The sequence below is a fragment of the Manis javanica genome, chromosome 7, assembly GCF_040802235.1.
Source record: "Manis javanica isolate MJ-LG chromosome 7, MJ_LKY, whole genome shotgun sequence".
NCBI classification, from domain to species: domain Eukaryota; kingdom Metazoa; phylum Chordata; class Mammalia; order Pholidota; family Manidae; genus Manis; species Manis javanica.
In genome coordinates this window covers 113,045,310-113,061,720 of record NC_133162.1, presented here as the reverse complement: position 1 = coordinate 113,061,720, position 16,411 = coordinate 113,045,310, and the positions used below count along the sequence as shown (strand labels likewise).

Sequence of the window (16,411 nt, the reverse complement as noted above, 5' to 3'; positions counted from 1 at the left end):
ATGATTATTTTGGGATTTGGGGATACGGCCTCTGTGCTAAGCTCAATAGTCAAATTTAATAATTGTTATATACAGTGCTTACCCCGAGCACTTCACATGCATTAACTCAATTCATCATCACAGTAATCTGTGAGGTGGGTATGATCATCCTTAGTGTCCAGCCTAGGAAACCGAAGTCAAAAGAGATACCTAATTTATCAAAGGCCACACAGCTAGTTAATGATAGAACCAGGATTCAAAGTCAAGCAGTTTGACTTCAGAGTCTGCCCTTAATGACAACAAACCATGTGTGTGTAGGCGTGAGACCTCACACAAATTTCTACAGGGGGACTACATGGATAATGGGGAGAAGTGAATTTTACTTTTAAAGGTTTAGTCCCCAGATGATATAATGGAATGCAATAAAATGATATAAATAGCAATAAAATCATACAGACAATTTTGTATTTTCCTATTGTATACCTTATTATAAGCTCTCAAGAATATTTTTTCTCCTCAAGATTTTACAAATATTCATGTCCTAAAATCAGATGTTTGGTCTAGGGTCAACATAAAATGAGTAATTTTAAATAATTTGATGCTCTTTAAAAGAAAACTCTGGATGTATGATTTATGATAATTTCATGAAGTTCTAGATATGTAATTTTTTTGAAAAGAACAATCTAGCTTAGCTGGAAAAACAAGGAAAATCAATAAAAGGATTAACAAGTACTGGTATTGTAACAGTGAGTATGGGCTTGAATATATTGATACTTATTTTCAAGAATATGTATTATAGACTGCATAAACCAAAAATGTGAAAATTTGGTAGTTATTAAGCACTTGTATGCTTTTTTACAACCTTTAGTAAATAAATATCTGTTATTTCAGGGGAAAAAAATGAATACACTGTGTTTTTGAAAGAAAGAAATCAAATGACATTTAGTTCCACAAATCATGTCCTCTGCAAAGGTTTTTAGTGGGTTCTTTATAACTTAAAATAATAATATCTCTCAAGCCACAAGATCCAGTTACATGCATATGTGTTATATGACTACACAATACACTATATGATTTAAGTGACTACATTTTAATTAATAAAGGTAACAGTCAAAACAAATACATACCAATCTGTCAATTGCATTTTTGATAGCATGGAACCAATCCAATATGATGAAGTCAATATCTGACTGTAGAAGGAACTCATTTCCTGATACTGTTGTAATCTGGAAAAAATAAAATCGACAGGTAAGCAAACCATATAAAATAAATCTCTTACATTAAAAAATAAAATGTTCTTTCTAAAAAACATACTTCAATACACTGAAATACTCTCTTGTATCCCAGTAATGAAAACAATATTGACAGATAAGCAAACAGTATGAAATAGACCTCTTACATTGAAAAAAATATATATATTCTCTGATAAAACAAAAGCACTTTAATACACTAAGATATTTTCTGGTATTCCAGTAATTGTCTTTCTGGGAACTGGGAGACTAGGATCATTTTGAAATGCTCTCTATAAACTGTTTTTTTCATGTCATAACAAATACATTATTGTTTTAATAATAGAACGATTAACTCAGAATAGGACTAAGCTGAATTACTCCAGCTCACAGAGAAACAAGCCAGGGAGTTCAGAATAATTCAGACAGTACCCACTTAAGTCAGAACCTCAGAAAAATGCACCCGGGTGTGTCAGAATTCATTCTGCACTTTTAGCTCTTTCCTGTTTGTCTTTTTTTAAATCTAATAGTGTCTCTATATTTGATTTCCTTTTATGGAGGGCTCTAAAACAGATTATTTACCAAAGTGACTAATGCAGACTTTTCGAAAAGGTCATTCAAATGAATAACTTGTGGCTATTTCTACTTTCTATCATAAAGATCTATAGGAAAGTAATAAAGGACCAATTTCCCCACAAGGGAATATATTAGAATAAAAGTTCATTTACATATTGGAACCTCTCACGGAAAGTATTTATCAAATGAACATCACTGTTCCACATTCTCAGGGCTGTTAAGTGGTTGGCAATATTTAGCATGTAACTATATATTTTTCATTACAGTGAATCTTTTTTCTCCCCAGAATTGTAAGAGAAGGATGAGACCCTATAGAAATGAGAGCAATGCTCTTGATTTCACAGATAAAGGGCTACTTAGAGAAGAATTTGATTAGAGTGGGTGTGGGCATGCTTTTCATATTAGGCCATCAATCTGAACTGTGAAGATTTTCCCTTTGTATTATTGACTTTTTGTTTCAGTAGAAAGATGAACATTTCCCGACTACTGTCACACATCAAGCAAGGCTGTGGAGGTTTAGAGGACTGACATTTCAAAATACTCAATCAGGAGCTAGTCACCTTTCCTCAGCCTTACTTGCTCTAAAGAGGAGGTGAATGCTGAAATGTGGCACAGGTTCAGAAAATCAGAGATCATGCTTCAGGATGTGTCTATAATTCTATCATCAAAGTGACAATTATTACCCCAAATAGCTCACTCTGAAGGTTTCAATGATTCTTATGGCAACATTTAATGACAATGATCCTGGAGTTTAAAAGAAATCTTTGATGACACACATGCATATATATATTCATCATTTATTTTTAGAAAAACTACATAGAGATGCAACATCACTTAGTGCTGCAGTGCAGCCATGCTTGACTGAGATGGACTCTAACTTTTTATGACTGTAAGGAGGGAAACTATTCGAAGTAAATGCAAAAAGGAAAAGGGAAAGATTAGAAAACAAGGAGAACATAATTATCCATGCTAGAATTTGGGCCAATCACTCTTTTTTTAAGTAAAATTGCATGTAAGATTTGTAATGGCTCAAAATAGCATCTAAATAGACCTGTTTTATGTATCTAGTAAAAAACAGTTAAGCTGATGTTTGCCTAATTATCTGAACACCCTTGCAATGTTCTTCACTTACGTAAAGTACCAAATATTTACTTTATAAAGTGTTGCCACAAATAGTAATATAAAAATGTAAGGTCACTTCTAACTAACCCAAGAAAACCAGTAATGTCCTTGACCTCTACCTTAATCCTAATCTAAGTTTAAATATTTTGATTATGAATGTATTACATAATGTCATGATTTGTTAACATACACAAAGGAAAATGAACTAGTCCAAACACAATGTACAATCTAATATATTTCTCCACCATTATAAATAAACCATTATTAAAATTATAAAAGGAAAGATTTTCAAAGTACAAGAAACAAACATAATTAGATTTGCCGTATTTTGAGGGTTTAGAAAAGGGCCAACATAGTTCAGTTCTCAGTCTAATAAATTCAAACAGTGATAAATGAGAAATACTTCAGCATTACACTGCAGTTTTGGTTCATACTGTGCAATGAAAAGAGGATCTTTTACTGCAAATACAACCAAAACAAAATGTATTTTAAAAGTTTCTTTGCCCAAATATATTACTGCATTAAAAGTATATAATCAGAGATTTATAAGTTCATTTTGGGAAGCTAGATCAGAGAACTATATGAATGCAATTCATTCAAAACATACTATCAGAGAGATACAGCTCACATTCTTTCCTGTCTTCCCACTACTCTTCTGAGTTACTAAGCACTCTGGAGAAGTCTGCTACTGCTCTCTACAGTTTAAATGCATCCACTTCTTAATTACAGTCAGTAATTGACTTTGTTCTGTTCCAATCCAGTCACTCACCAGAAAGCAGTTTCAAAGTCTTTGACTGGTAAAGCCCATTTAATTCAGGTTTCTCAATCCTCTTTTTTCACATTACCCCTTTCAGTTTTCTAATAAATGGTTTGCTAAATCATATTTGCACTTTGCACAATTGAATTTCAACACTCTTGGGAAAAAAAGACATCAGTAGAGAATGTTAGCTTTGACTAACTCTTTTGAATGAACAATTCCTGATGACAATCTCAAGTGATGTAGAACTAGTTTTATGTCTGTTACATAAAAGATCTGATACGCAGCCATGTTAATGTATTCTTTCTATATTATGTTTTGCTTAACTGACACATGCTGGGGAGAGGTGGGTGAAGGAAGAACTTACGAGACATGACAGATTTAGGCAAGAGCTGCTCATCTCCATTTTGCTTTGAAGCTTATTTTAGCCAAAAGTCTCTTGAAATCCTTCCTCTTGACCAAGTTGAATTTTGAAGGGATATATCCTGGCATCCAAATAGTCTTAATGAAATGGGTTAGTGCTGTCAATAATGAATTACCTATCTGGGGAAACTTACCTCAAACTTTTTTACACTAAATAAGGATCTGTCTGAATTCTTGCTGGTAACAAATGCATGCCTGGAAAATTATATAAGCATATCCACTGGGCAACATGCAGAATAGGCACATTCCTTAAGGCTTTTTGGTATTAATTGAACAACAGTTTTCCCTTTGGGTAGGAACCCTGTTGCAGTCCCTCTGAAGACTGAGGCTGGTATATCCTGGCTCCAAACTACACAGATTGATGTGAGGAAAGAATTTGTTTTTTAGTCTTTAATTAACAAATGGTGTATTGTTATGCTGATTTAAAACATCAAGGGATTTTGATGAGTAGCTTTTACGTTTATTTAACTATTGCCCTTTCCAATACTGTGAATTAAGGATCACCCTTGTCAATATGCATTCTGGCAGTCAGTCTTCCTCGTGTTAGATTTTAAACGATAAATTTACATGTAGAATGGCATTTATAATATTAAATATTTCCATATTTTGGCTCACCAAAATAGAAACAAAAACTTTTCAGAACATCACAATTTTTCTGATGATAAGAAAACTGAATTTATTGTGAAGAATTTGGAAAAATAGTGAAAAAGCAAATTAAAAGTTTTGATATTTCCACATTGCAAACATTTTAATTCAGTTATTGCCAGTCTTTTATAAATAATAATCAATGTGTGCAAGAATGATTAATGGATGACTTTATGCTATAGAGATCTCATCAGTACATCCGATTTGATAGTTAAATATTATAGGCTACTTCCTTTTCAATTGACCTCAAGTGCATGTTGGGAGACTATCAAAGGTGTAAGAGATAATAACTGACATGTATTTCACTCTTTGATAGAAGCACCTTTCCTATTGCAGAATAAACTCCACAGATAATTCCTTGTTCAGGAGACTGAGAGGATGTGTTTCTGACCAAACATCCCCCTAATCGTAAACAAGGACTGATAAAGGATCCATTAAGTGCAAGGCACATGGCTAGAAACTAGGGATACACAACCCCAACCCTAAGAGTGTATAAGCTGTTTTATGTAAATAGGATATATGCATATAAAGATAAATAGCAATGGAAAATGGCTTACACTAAGTCCCAATGTGAGTGGCACAGACAATGTTTGTGTCAACATGTCAGAGGGAGTAATTACTGCAGACACATTTACATCATGGAATTATGTATAAACTATTGGTCAGGATAGGTTATTCTTTAAAGGTTGATTGTATCAGAACTTTAGTATATTAAGAATATGAATACCACCACCTGGTATGCAAAGTGATATCAGCTTTAATGATCTCAAAGCACTTAATAAACATTCTCCAAATGCAGCTTTCCTCCACTATCATAAATGATTAATTTGGCAAATGAAGAAAATGAGAAAAATGAGAATGCTATTCTATCAAATCGGCATCATATTGAATGATAGAATTAAGAGATTACAAAGATCCTGATTTCTAATTCATTGGTCCTCAGCAAACTGTGACACACAGTCAAGGATTCTGTGTTTGGGTTAGGGATCATGATGATTTGGCTTCAACTGTGAAATTTGGAATACAAACCTTAGGCAAAATTCTTTCCCGCAGTTCTAAGGAGAGCAGCACACTTACACAAGATTCCCCGCCATCCTCTCAGGTATTTCCTCCTCTCCCTCCTCCTCCTCTTTCTCCTCATTGTTTTTCCTCAAAAACATCCACTATTCTACTAGGAAAAACTATATCTAAAATAGAATTGGGGCATCTGAAAAACTCCTTCAAATCCTAGAAAAGACTAAAACAATCTTACATTTATCTTTACCTTAAATAGCGTTTATTTTTTGCTTAGGATCAGTCTTCGACTGTGAACCAAAGGAGGATTTATTCCATCTTAATGAAGCTGAAGCTGTATATAGGAAATGTGTAATAAAATATGGCAAATATCCAAAAAGCCTTTAAAAAATTTATATTGCTACAGAGATTCTGCAAATAAGTGGATTGCCCATTTAAAAGGGATGGAATTTAATTACTATTATATGTGGAGATACTTTGGACTTCATGATGAATCATTATACTTGGATTAAATTAAGTATATATAAAAGTTAAGGAAAAATATATGAAATTCACTTGAAGAAAATATATTTTTGTTATTAATTTTGGATATATCTCTATTGAATTTTAACAGCATAAAATACAGGTGTATATATTTGGCTACATCATAGTGAGATATTAAGGTCTAAAATTGAAGCAATAATGCTTTAAAAAAAAAGACCCTCAGATTCATATTTTTTCATCTTGCATCACACTCCACATTTGAGATAGATGACCAAATGAAGGGTGTCACTGTTAGACTAATAGTTAAATTACTTGGTCTCAAAGGTGTTTATGACCATTAAAGAAATTCCATTATCAAACTGCATGTCTGTCTCAAATTACAGTCTGGTTTGAGTACCTCCTAACATTTTTCTTAACATGTCAAGCAAAGTTAGCATAAAACTAAGGATAAAATATCAGTTAGAAGTAAAAGGTCTTCCATTTGTCTTTCTAAAAATGTTACTTGTTAAAACATTTTGTGAGAAAGTATCTGCCTTGTGTTCCCAATGTTGCTAGATGTTAAGTAAATATATGCTGATTATAAAAAAAGTTGCTTTGGCAATCCTCTTATTAAAATGCATTTGTAACCCCCCATCTGTCATGAAAGTTTTGAAAAGTTTGTTTACTTTGGAAAGCAGCCTTATCCAGGGTTATCCTAGCAAACAATGATAGCAGTCTTCAGAAGTTGTGTGAGCAACAAGCCACTAGGGATCCATTTTTGTTTTAATTGGCGCACACAAACTCTTTTCTGGTCTGTCAAGAAGATCAAGCTAATATGCATGTAGGGTGTTATAGTCTCAGCTTTGGGGAGCAGTAAAGCTCCCTTTATTTAAGTAATTTAAATGATAGACTGCAAAAACTTCGCAAGTCAGAAAAATGTTTTATACTTTCTTGGGGAATATTTGTTTTAAGCAACAGAAAATGTTCTACATATCTAAAGATGTTGAACCTTATGTTATAATTACTCTCCTTCTTCTAACTCTGTGAAATGTTCTTAAATCCACATGCTACTAAATAAGCCTGGCCACCAATGGATCTTGCATTTCCACGACTCCCCCTGTGTTAACAAATGTGCGTTCATTAGTTTCCAGATGTTTATTGGATATGTTTTCAATGTGTTTGGGGTTGATTGATTTTCATGTACATTTATTGTAACCCTCAGTGGTATCATCATATCAAAATAACCTGCCCATGTAAGCAATTTCTTATTTAATGGAAAGTAAACAAATTTTGGGCTACATACACGACAGATCTCAAGTGCATTCTGAAATCTAAGATTTAAGGCCAACCTTTCAAGAAACAGTGCTTTTTAATTGAAATTGAGCTGTACCTTTGACACCCAAATAATTTGGTCTGTGTATTCGTGTAACACAGAGTTGTTCTGCATAAGAAAATCGGTCGTGAAGTGAACATTCACACCCCATATCACTTGTCCACTCTATCTTTCTGTGTGTTAACAAAATACCCCAACCCAAAATTCATTTCACACATACAAATGTTGAACAAAAACTCGTGCTCATTCTTTTATCTGTAGCAAAATATTTTAAGTACTGAGAAACAGTCTTCTCAATATTCATGAAAGAATACTATCCAAGTAATTAGTAGATAGTTTAGCAGTTTCCACAGTTTTGCAGTCAGCTACACCAAAAGTTTTGCCTGTGGTGCTCATATGAAAAACAACTGAAAAAATGACTAATCAAAGCAGTTGGTGTATAAAGATATCAGCTTTCAGTTTTATTTCTCTTAATGTTAATTTTTACACTTGAGGGAAATAGTTGTCTGTAGATAAACTAATCATCCTAGGACTTGTATGCCCACCACTCAGTCACGGTCAACCACAGGTCAGTTTCTAATCTGAGCTATGTTCACTGTGCAAAATTACTCACCTAGTCACATGGCATTTGGGAACCTGTAGCTTCCACTATTTTCAAATTGGGATGATTTTATTATTTCTATCATTATATAAGTAATGCCTAATTTAAAAATTTAAACAAATATTAAAGTATAACAGACATAAAATCTCCCTTTCTGCAAGGTATCCTAAATTGTTCTCTATTATTGTATATTTTTTTGACCCATGGATAGACATTATGTATATGTTTATATTTTAATGAAAATATTATGTTATAAGCTTTTTATATACTGAATTATCTATACTACCATCATCTTCCACATGGATTTCATAACAGTATGTTTTGGTCTCCCCACCGTCTCATCCACAGGGATCTCCTTGAAATTTTGACCTGATCATCCCATGATATGATATCATTCTGAGGTTCCCCACAGCTGAACACTGCAGGACAAATTTATTTTAGCCTGCCAGACCCTGTGTGCTCTGCCACCTACCCACTCTTTAGCCTCCCCCAACTCCACATTTCACTCTGCCCCTCTACCATCCAGCCATATAAATTTTTGTTGTCGTTCCCTAGCTGTCCTATACCAATTCTTATTTCTTCCCTCAGAACACATTGTTTCCACTGTGCAGAGCCCTCTGATTTCCTCTATCATTTCTATTCAAATCGATTTAGATGTTACCTTTACACTAAAGTGTTCTCTGAAATAGGAATCTATCCAAGCGCTCTCATGTTGTTATCCTGCTCCTACTTTACTATAGGACATATTGGTCTACATTACAATACCCTGTTGTTTTCTCTGTTCTCCCCACTACCCTATAATTACTCTGAAGCCAAAGGCAATTGTCACACACACCCAGTGTGTGGTTGCACAACCCACACCTAAGGGGCATTATCTAAATAATAAATAGGTAAACCTTATGTACTTATGTCTTTCAGTGAATACATGATATCCTATTGTTTGATATACCATAAAATATTTAATTCATCCTCCATATAATAAAATTATGAAGGTTACACTACCATTGCATTCTTTCAGGAAATATAAGCAATTTATTTTGACACCTTCTGATAACATTTTTAGCAGAGCAGAGTAGGCAGTCCATTTGGAAGACTGGGAACAGCAGTCTGAAATGACAGTTTCCCATCAGTCAACAAGTCCTGACTTCAGACAACTGGATTAAGCTTGGAGGAGTCAGGAAGCACCAAGGGTGGGCCTGTATTTCAATGCACATCATTGAACAGAATGTCCCTAGAACAGAATGTCCCTGATTACATTCCAAAGCAACCATGTGCTTTGCAGGGATGATCCATACTAGATCATCTAGGAATCTCACCCTTGGTATAGACATTTGTAGTTGAGAGTTGGTAATATGGAAAACTGGACACATATTTGAGGTTTTTCTAAAGTTAATCCTGAGGTTAATAGATCAAGAGAACTTCAGTGATGCAAAGGTGCTCACTGCTGGTCCATCAACATTGCAGTCATTAATTTCACTAAAATGCTGTTAAAATAAATAAACAAGCAAACTGTGGGTGGACAGGTGGCAGTAGTTACATTACCAATAATTTTATTTAGAACTTTTAGCTTATTTAAGATACAGTGACTTAAGTAGAAACAGCTATTGTTGCCATTAGTTTATTTCTCACACATGTCTCCTATTAATAAGTGCTGAGATTGCACAACAAGAATAAAAGATATTGCAGGATGTATCTCTATGCTATTGTAACATATTTGGCCATGATTATGAGTGTTTATAAAACATTCAAGAATTGTTCCATGTCTACTTACATTAATGAGAACACCTGTTAACTTTAGTGCTGTACAGACTTATTTGCATTAGATTCAGGTTTTGCATACTGTACATCATTTTCTGAAACAATTAGATGCTTATAGAGAAATATAGCTGAGCGAAAAACAGCAGCTTGAATGCCTTCCGGCTCAAGACAATTCAACTCCAGGTTTCAGTGAAAAGAAGAAATCTGCTGAATTACAATACTGCCAGTTAGAAGAGAATGTAGGTGTATTTTATATTTTTCACATTCCGAGAACAGAAGATCCATATAAAAATCTGTGCTTTAATCTTCAAGTAAAATTATAGCCAACTGAGACTGTTCCCAGACAAAGATGCCAACCCGTAAGGGATGGTAATGGCACCACAATGTAGATTTCTCCAGAATCTTCAGGGCCTCCTAGCTATCCAAAGATGGTCTCTTTACTAGTCTCAGAAGGATTCCCACAGGTCTTTTGACCAAATGAGGAAATATGCAGAATATCATCCACCTTGTGTTGTTTATGACCTTTGCCCCAGAGCACTTTCTTTGGGAATGATAAAGCTGAAGTAGCTGAGGACTTCCTCTGAGCCAGTCACTTCTGGCCTGCTGGTCACAGATAACCAAAACCTACCACTTTAGGAAAAGCAACGTAGTTCCCTTGCAGAAGCCCGTGAATCTGCCTTATTTATTAACTCAGAGAAAAAAGTTGCAGCTTTCATAGGTCCCACTCTATTGACACGTCTGTCTGCCACTCCCCATAGGATGTTAAAGCTTCTGCGATTTAAATATTTTCAGTTATTGAAAAGGGAGAACTTGAGTAAATCTGTGGATTCACAGCCTCTATTATCATCATTATATTTAAGAGGTGCAATATTTACATCAAAATGACTCAGTTGGTGATACATTCTAAAGATAAATGTGTATTTATGATCTGAAGAAGTGTGATTTATAACTACTTTGTTAGACATAAACAGTGTGCCTCTGTGCTGTTCTAGTAAACACAGATTAGCTAGGGTACAGAGGAACTATTCTCACAGGATTAATGCCACCTTGACCTGGGAAATGAGGGACTGAGAACCGTACTTGGACAAAGTGTAGATCACAAGAAGGAATTGTACCTATTTCCTTCTCTGATGTCTCACTACATGGTCTGTGCAGAAAAACAGATACTAGGTGAGGATTTGGGGATCAACTAGTGAAGTTTTATTGTCTGGAATCCTAACTTCATAATTTGAGAAGTGAAGTTAATCGCTAGTAAAACCTTACTTTTGGTTTCTGAAAATTTTGTAATTGCACTTAACCAAAACCTTGACAATTTCGATTCTGCCTTCCATTAATAGCATTACCATTCATTAAAGATGATAGACTACTTAATTGTATGTATAACTAGGAAGTTCATGAGTGAGGAGAAATTTCTCTTTTCCCATGAATTCTAGACTTAAATAAATTGAAAATATTGAGTATTTTTTTCCTGAAAAAAATGTACCAATATGATCATTCTGCCTATTGAGAAAAATCTCTGATTATTCAAAGGGATTCTTTAACAAAACATGAAAAAGCAGCACAAAGAAATAAAATGCATCCAAAAAAATAAGGAAGAAGTTAAAGGGTCACTGTTTGCAGATGACATGATATTGTACATAAAAACTGTAAAGAATCCAGTCTAAAACTACTAGATCTAATATCTGACTTCAGCAAAGTTGCAGGATACAAAATCAATACACAGAAATATGTTGCATTCCTATACACTAATGATGAACTAGCAGAAAGAGAAATCAGGAAAACAATTCCATTTGTAATTGTATCAAAAAGAATAAAATACTTAGGAATAAACCTAATCAAGGAGGTGAAAGAACTATACCCTGAAAACTACAAGACACTCATGAGAGAAATTAAAGAAAGCATCAATAAATGGAAATACATTTGTGCTCATGGATAGGAAGAATTAATATTGTCAAAATGGCCATCCTGCCTATATCATTCTACAGATTCAAAGCAATCCATATCAAAATACTGACAGCATTCTTCAATGAACTAGAACAAATAGTTCTAAAATTCATATGGAACCACAAAAGACCCTGAATAGCCAATGCAATCCTGAGAAAGAAGATCAAAGCTAGGGGGATTACGCTCCCCAATTTCAAGCTCTACTACAAAGCCATAATTATTAAGACAATTTGGTACTGGCAGAAGAACAGATTCATAGATCAATGGAATGAATAAAGAGCCCAGATATAAACCTATACATATATGGTCAATTAATATATGATAAAGGAGCCATGGATATTCAATGGGGGAAATGACAGCCTCTTCAACAACTGGTGTTGGCAAAACTGGACAGCTACATGTAAGAAAATGAAACCAGATTATTGTCTAACTCCACACACGGAAGTAAACTGGAAATGGATCAAAGACCTGAATATAAGTCATGAAACCATTAAACCCTTAGAAGAAAACATAGGCCAAACTCTCTTGAATATATACATGAGCAACTTTTTCCTGAACACATCTCCTCGGGCAAGGGAAACAAAATAAAAAATGAACAAATGGGGCTATATCAAGTTAAAAACTTCTGTAAGGCGAAGGACACCATCAGCAGAACAAAAAGGCATCCTAAAGAATGGGAGAATATTTTCATAAATGACATATCCAATAAGGGGTTAACATCCAAAACATATAAAGAACTCACATGGCTCAACACTCAAAAAGCAAATTACCCAATCAAAAAATGGGCAGAGGATCTAAACAGACAATTCTCCAAAGAAAAAATACAGATGGCCAACAGGCACATGAAAAGATGCTCCACATCATTTATTATCAGGGAAATGCAAATTAAAAACACAATGAGATATCACCTCACACCAGTTAGGAGAGTCAACAACCAAAAGACAAGGAACAATAAATGCTTGCAAGGATGTGGAGAAGGGGAACCCTTCAATACTGTTGGTGGGGACGTAAATTAGTTCATCCATTGTGGAAAGCAATATGGAGGTTCCTTATAAAACTAAAAATAGAAATACCATTTGATCAGTAATTCCACTCATAGGAATTTACCCAAAGAAAATAAGATTCCAGATTCAAAAAGACATACGCACCCCTATGTTTATTGCAGCACTATTTACAATAGCCAAGACATGGAAGCAACCTGAGTGTCCATCAGTAGATGAATGGATAAAGAAGATGAGGTACATGTACACAATGGAATATTACTCAGCCATAAGAAGAAAACAAATCCTACCATTTGCAATAACATGGATGGTGCTGGAGGGTATTATGCTCAGTAAAATGAGCCAGGTGGAGAAAGACAAGTACCAAATAATTTCCTTCATTTGTGGAGTATAACAACAAAGCGAAACTGAAGGAACAAAACTGCAGCAAACTCCAAATCCAAGAAGAGACAAGTGTTACCAAAGGGAAGTGGGTGGGGAAGATAGGTGGGGAGGGAGGGTGAAGGGGATTAAGGGGCATTATGATTAACACATAATGTTGTGGTTTCTCCGGGAAGGCAGTATAATACAGAGAAGACAAATAGTGACTTTATAGCATCTCACTATGCTGATGGAAAGTGACTGCAATGGGGTGTGTGTGTGTGTGGGGGGGTGAATATTGTAACCACAATGTTGCTCATATGAAACCTTCATAAGACTGTATATCAATGATATCTTAATTAAAAAAAACATGAAAATGTACCTGACTTTTCCAAAATTATAATTTAGTGACACAAAACTTACATGATACAATGGCATCTATAATTTCATGGTACTGTAGAAAAATAGATCACTTGTGGTTATGTTATAGATAATGACATCTGTCAATTGAGCAAGAGGCTACCTGTCTAATAATGAAGACAGGTGACATCTGGAATAATGTGGAATGAAATACACAGATTAATTACTGCATGCTAAATGTATGCAAAAACACTTGAACATCCCTTTCTTCCCAAAATAAAATACTATTTGTGTTTGAAATAGTATTATTTGAAAATGCTAGACTTTAAAAAATATATTGGTTGCATAATCAGTGGGGTGACTATGTAATTTGTAACTAAACTGTGACAATTTTGAAGGTAAAGAGATATTATTAATAATTACACTAGGGCAGGAGCCTATTGGGACATATGGGTCACTATTATTACATACGACCCTGGGGAGCCATTCAACAACCATTGATCCATTGATGTTTAGGCACCCAGTGAACACCTTCCAAACTCAAATCCTGGGAACTGCGAGGTATTCCAAAAGAAGTTAACAGTGACCCTTGCTTTTAAGAAGTTTATAATTTAGTGCGACATACAAGACTGACATGGGAAAAGAATTAGAATGCAATAATTCATTATGATTCAGGATGAGACAAGTGTACGAATTTTTAAGGTACAAAGCACAGTTTCTCAAGATAAACTTAAGTCCTCAGGAAAGAATGCTGGAGAAGGTTTTCAAGGAGAGATGGGATTTAGTGGAACAAAAGGAGGTGGAAAAGAATAATACAGGTGACAGGAGCTGCTTGCATGATGAATCAGAGGCAGGAGAGGACGTGGCATGTCGAAAGGATGAAGGAGCTGTTCCCCAGTCCTCTCTGAGGGTTCTCCCACCACTCATGCTCTAAGTGGTGGTCCCTCTGCATTCTCTTATAAGCCACGATTCTTCTCACCTAAGGACACAGTCCTTAGTGACAGTACCTGCTCTGTTTTTAAATCAGTTATAAACCCGTAAATCCTTCAGTTATATTCTAGTTCAAACATCTTTCTTGACATCTATTCCTATTCAAGCCACCATTGTTCTTGGACCGAGGCTCACGCCTGCCAGTTTGTGCTACAATCCATTCACTACAACCATCCATTAGTGCATTCCAAGTTGACTGATATCAAAGTCATCCTTGGAGTTCTTTATAAACACAGATTCTCATGCTCACTGAGACCTAAAGAATCAGACTCTAGGACTAGAGTCTAGGAATCTGTTTACAGGGCTCCACGTGTGATCTGAAAGTTACTCTGTGTTGGGGCCTGCTGCTCTAGACTACAGACAGATGATCTATCCAAACCCATACATGTCACATGTCATTTCAAACTCACTGCCTGGACCCCTGGCATCCTCAAGATACAACCTAAATTCTTTAATATGGATTACCAAGCACTTTATGTTTCTCTCTCTGTCCTAGTCTTCTCTCTTCAAGTCCTCTACTTAATCACTGCATAACTTTGGGCAAATTATTTAGAATCTTTGTGTTTCAGTTTCTTCACCTATAATCTGATGCATATAATACTTCATAGGACCATTCTGCTGGTCATATGAAATATAATCCAGCAAAAGAATTTAACATAGTGCCTGATGCAAGGTTAGTACTTTAAACTATTATGGTTATTATTATTTGATTGACTGAGTCTCCTGGATTTTTTTAAACTCCTTCTCTTCATTCCGGAAATTACTCAGACATCATCTACTCAGGAAAGGCTTTTCTAGCCTCTGGAGGCCAAAGAGAAGTATCCCTCCAGTACGGTATACTTAATCACGGTGTGCATATATTGCCCTTATCTAGTTTCTTGTCTGGCCCTTGCTGCACTTTAAGCTCCCTGACTACAAAGACCACATATTCCCAGCCTTAGCCAAGGCCCTTGAACACCGCAGGCCCTCCACGAAGGGTTATGGAATGAACAAAAGCTCAGTTGATTTAGGTAAATACTGTAGAGTTGTAACTCAGGGTCTAAGGATTTAGTAAAGGTGTTTGGTTGGTAGTTAGGCAAGAGGAAAACAGTGCTGGATCCCTGCACATAGGTACTAGCAGAGCCAGCCCCAGTGTCGGAGGAGTGGCGACATCCTGAAAGTGGGATTTGTACTGCACCTTTCCTGACCGTCAACATGAGAGTCTTCTAAGGTTGTGAGAGACACACTGCTTCTACCTGACATAGAGCGCCTCTCCCACGGTCTCCTGGGCTTTCCAATGTGCTTTCTGCTTCTGGGCCTTTTTGTCCTTCTTGCTACGCAGCTCAAGGAGCTTGTTTCTCTGCCTCTGATTTTAGATGATGCTAGGCTTTTGAGATGCTTTGTATTTGGATTCAAATCTTTAACACACCTCAGTGTGACTGATATCCTCTCAAGCCCTGGACAGTTGAGAATACACCCAGTTCTTGATATCCTGTCTTCACTAAAGATCAGCTCTGTACATACATCCTCATCCTGTTCCTTGGCTTCTGATTCCCTAATCTGATGGTTTACATAGTGCACCAGACCCCCTCAGCTGGGAGTTCTTTTTGCCAGTATCCCTTTCAGGAATGGGGCCTATGCTGAGCAGCTCCTGAACTTTGCTGCCCCTCCCCCAACTTCTTTAACTCCACTTCTTCCTACTTCATCCACCTAAATTACTAGACATCTAATCAAACAACAATCCAGACTTACGTTCAAGGCAGATGGTCGTAAGAGGATCCGAAAATGAGCCATTTCAGTGTAATCATGGATTTTAAAATTGGCCTGTGAAATATTTTTGTTTTTTCAGGTTGGAACTCACACTCTAACAGCCTGGAC

The 16,411-nt window shown here is 35.7% G+C and overlaps 1 protein-coding gene across 5 annotated transcripts in view; it reads right to left on the bottom strand.

Annotated features, from left to right (window-relative positions):
• The window catches only part of ARHGAP15 (Rho GTPase activating protein 15), a 598,478-nt gene that overhangs the window by 289,672 nt on the left and 292,395 nt on the right, over positions 1–16,411 (bottom strand). For all 5 annotated transcript variants that reach the window (XM_037020776.2, XM_037020777.2, XM_037020774.2 and 2 more), the window contains one exon: positions 1,107–1,205. In XM_037020776.2, coding sequence (XP_036876671.2) covers positions 1,107–1,205 — 99 coding nt within the window. The remainder of the gene's footprint in view (positions 1–1,106; positions 1,206–16,411) is intronic.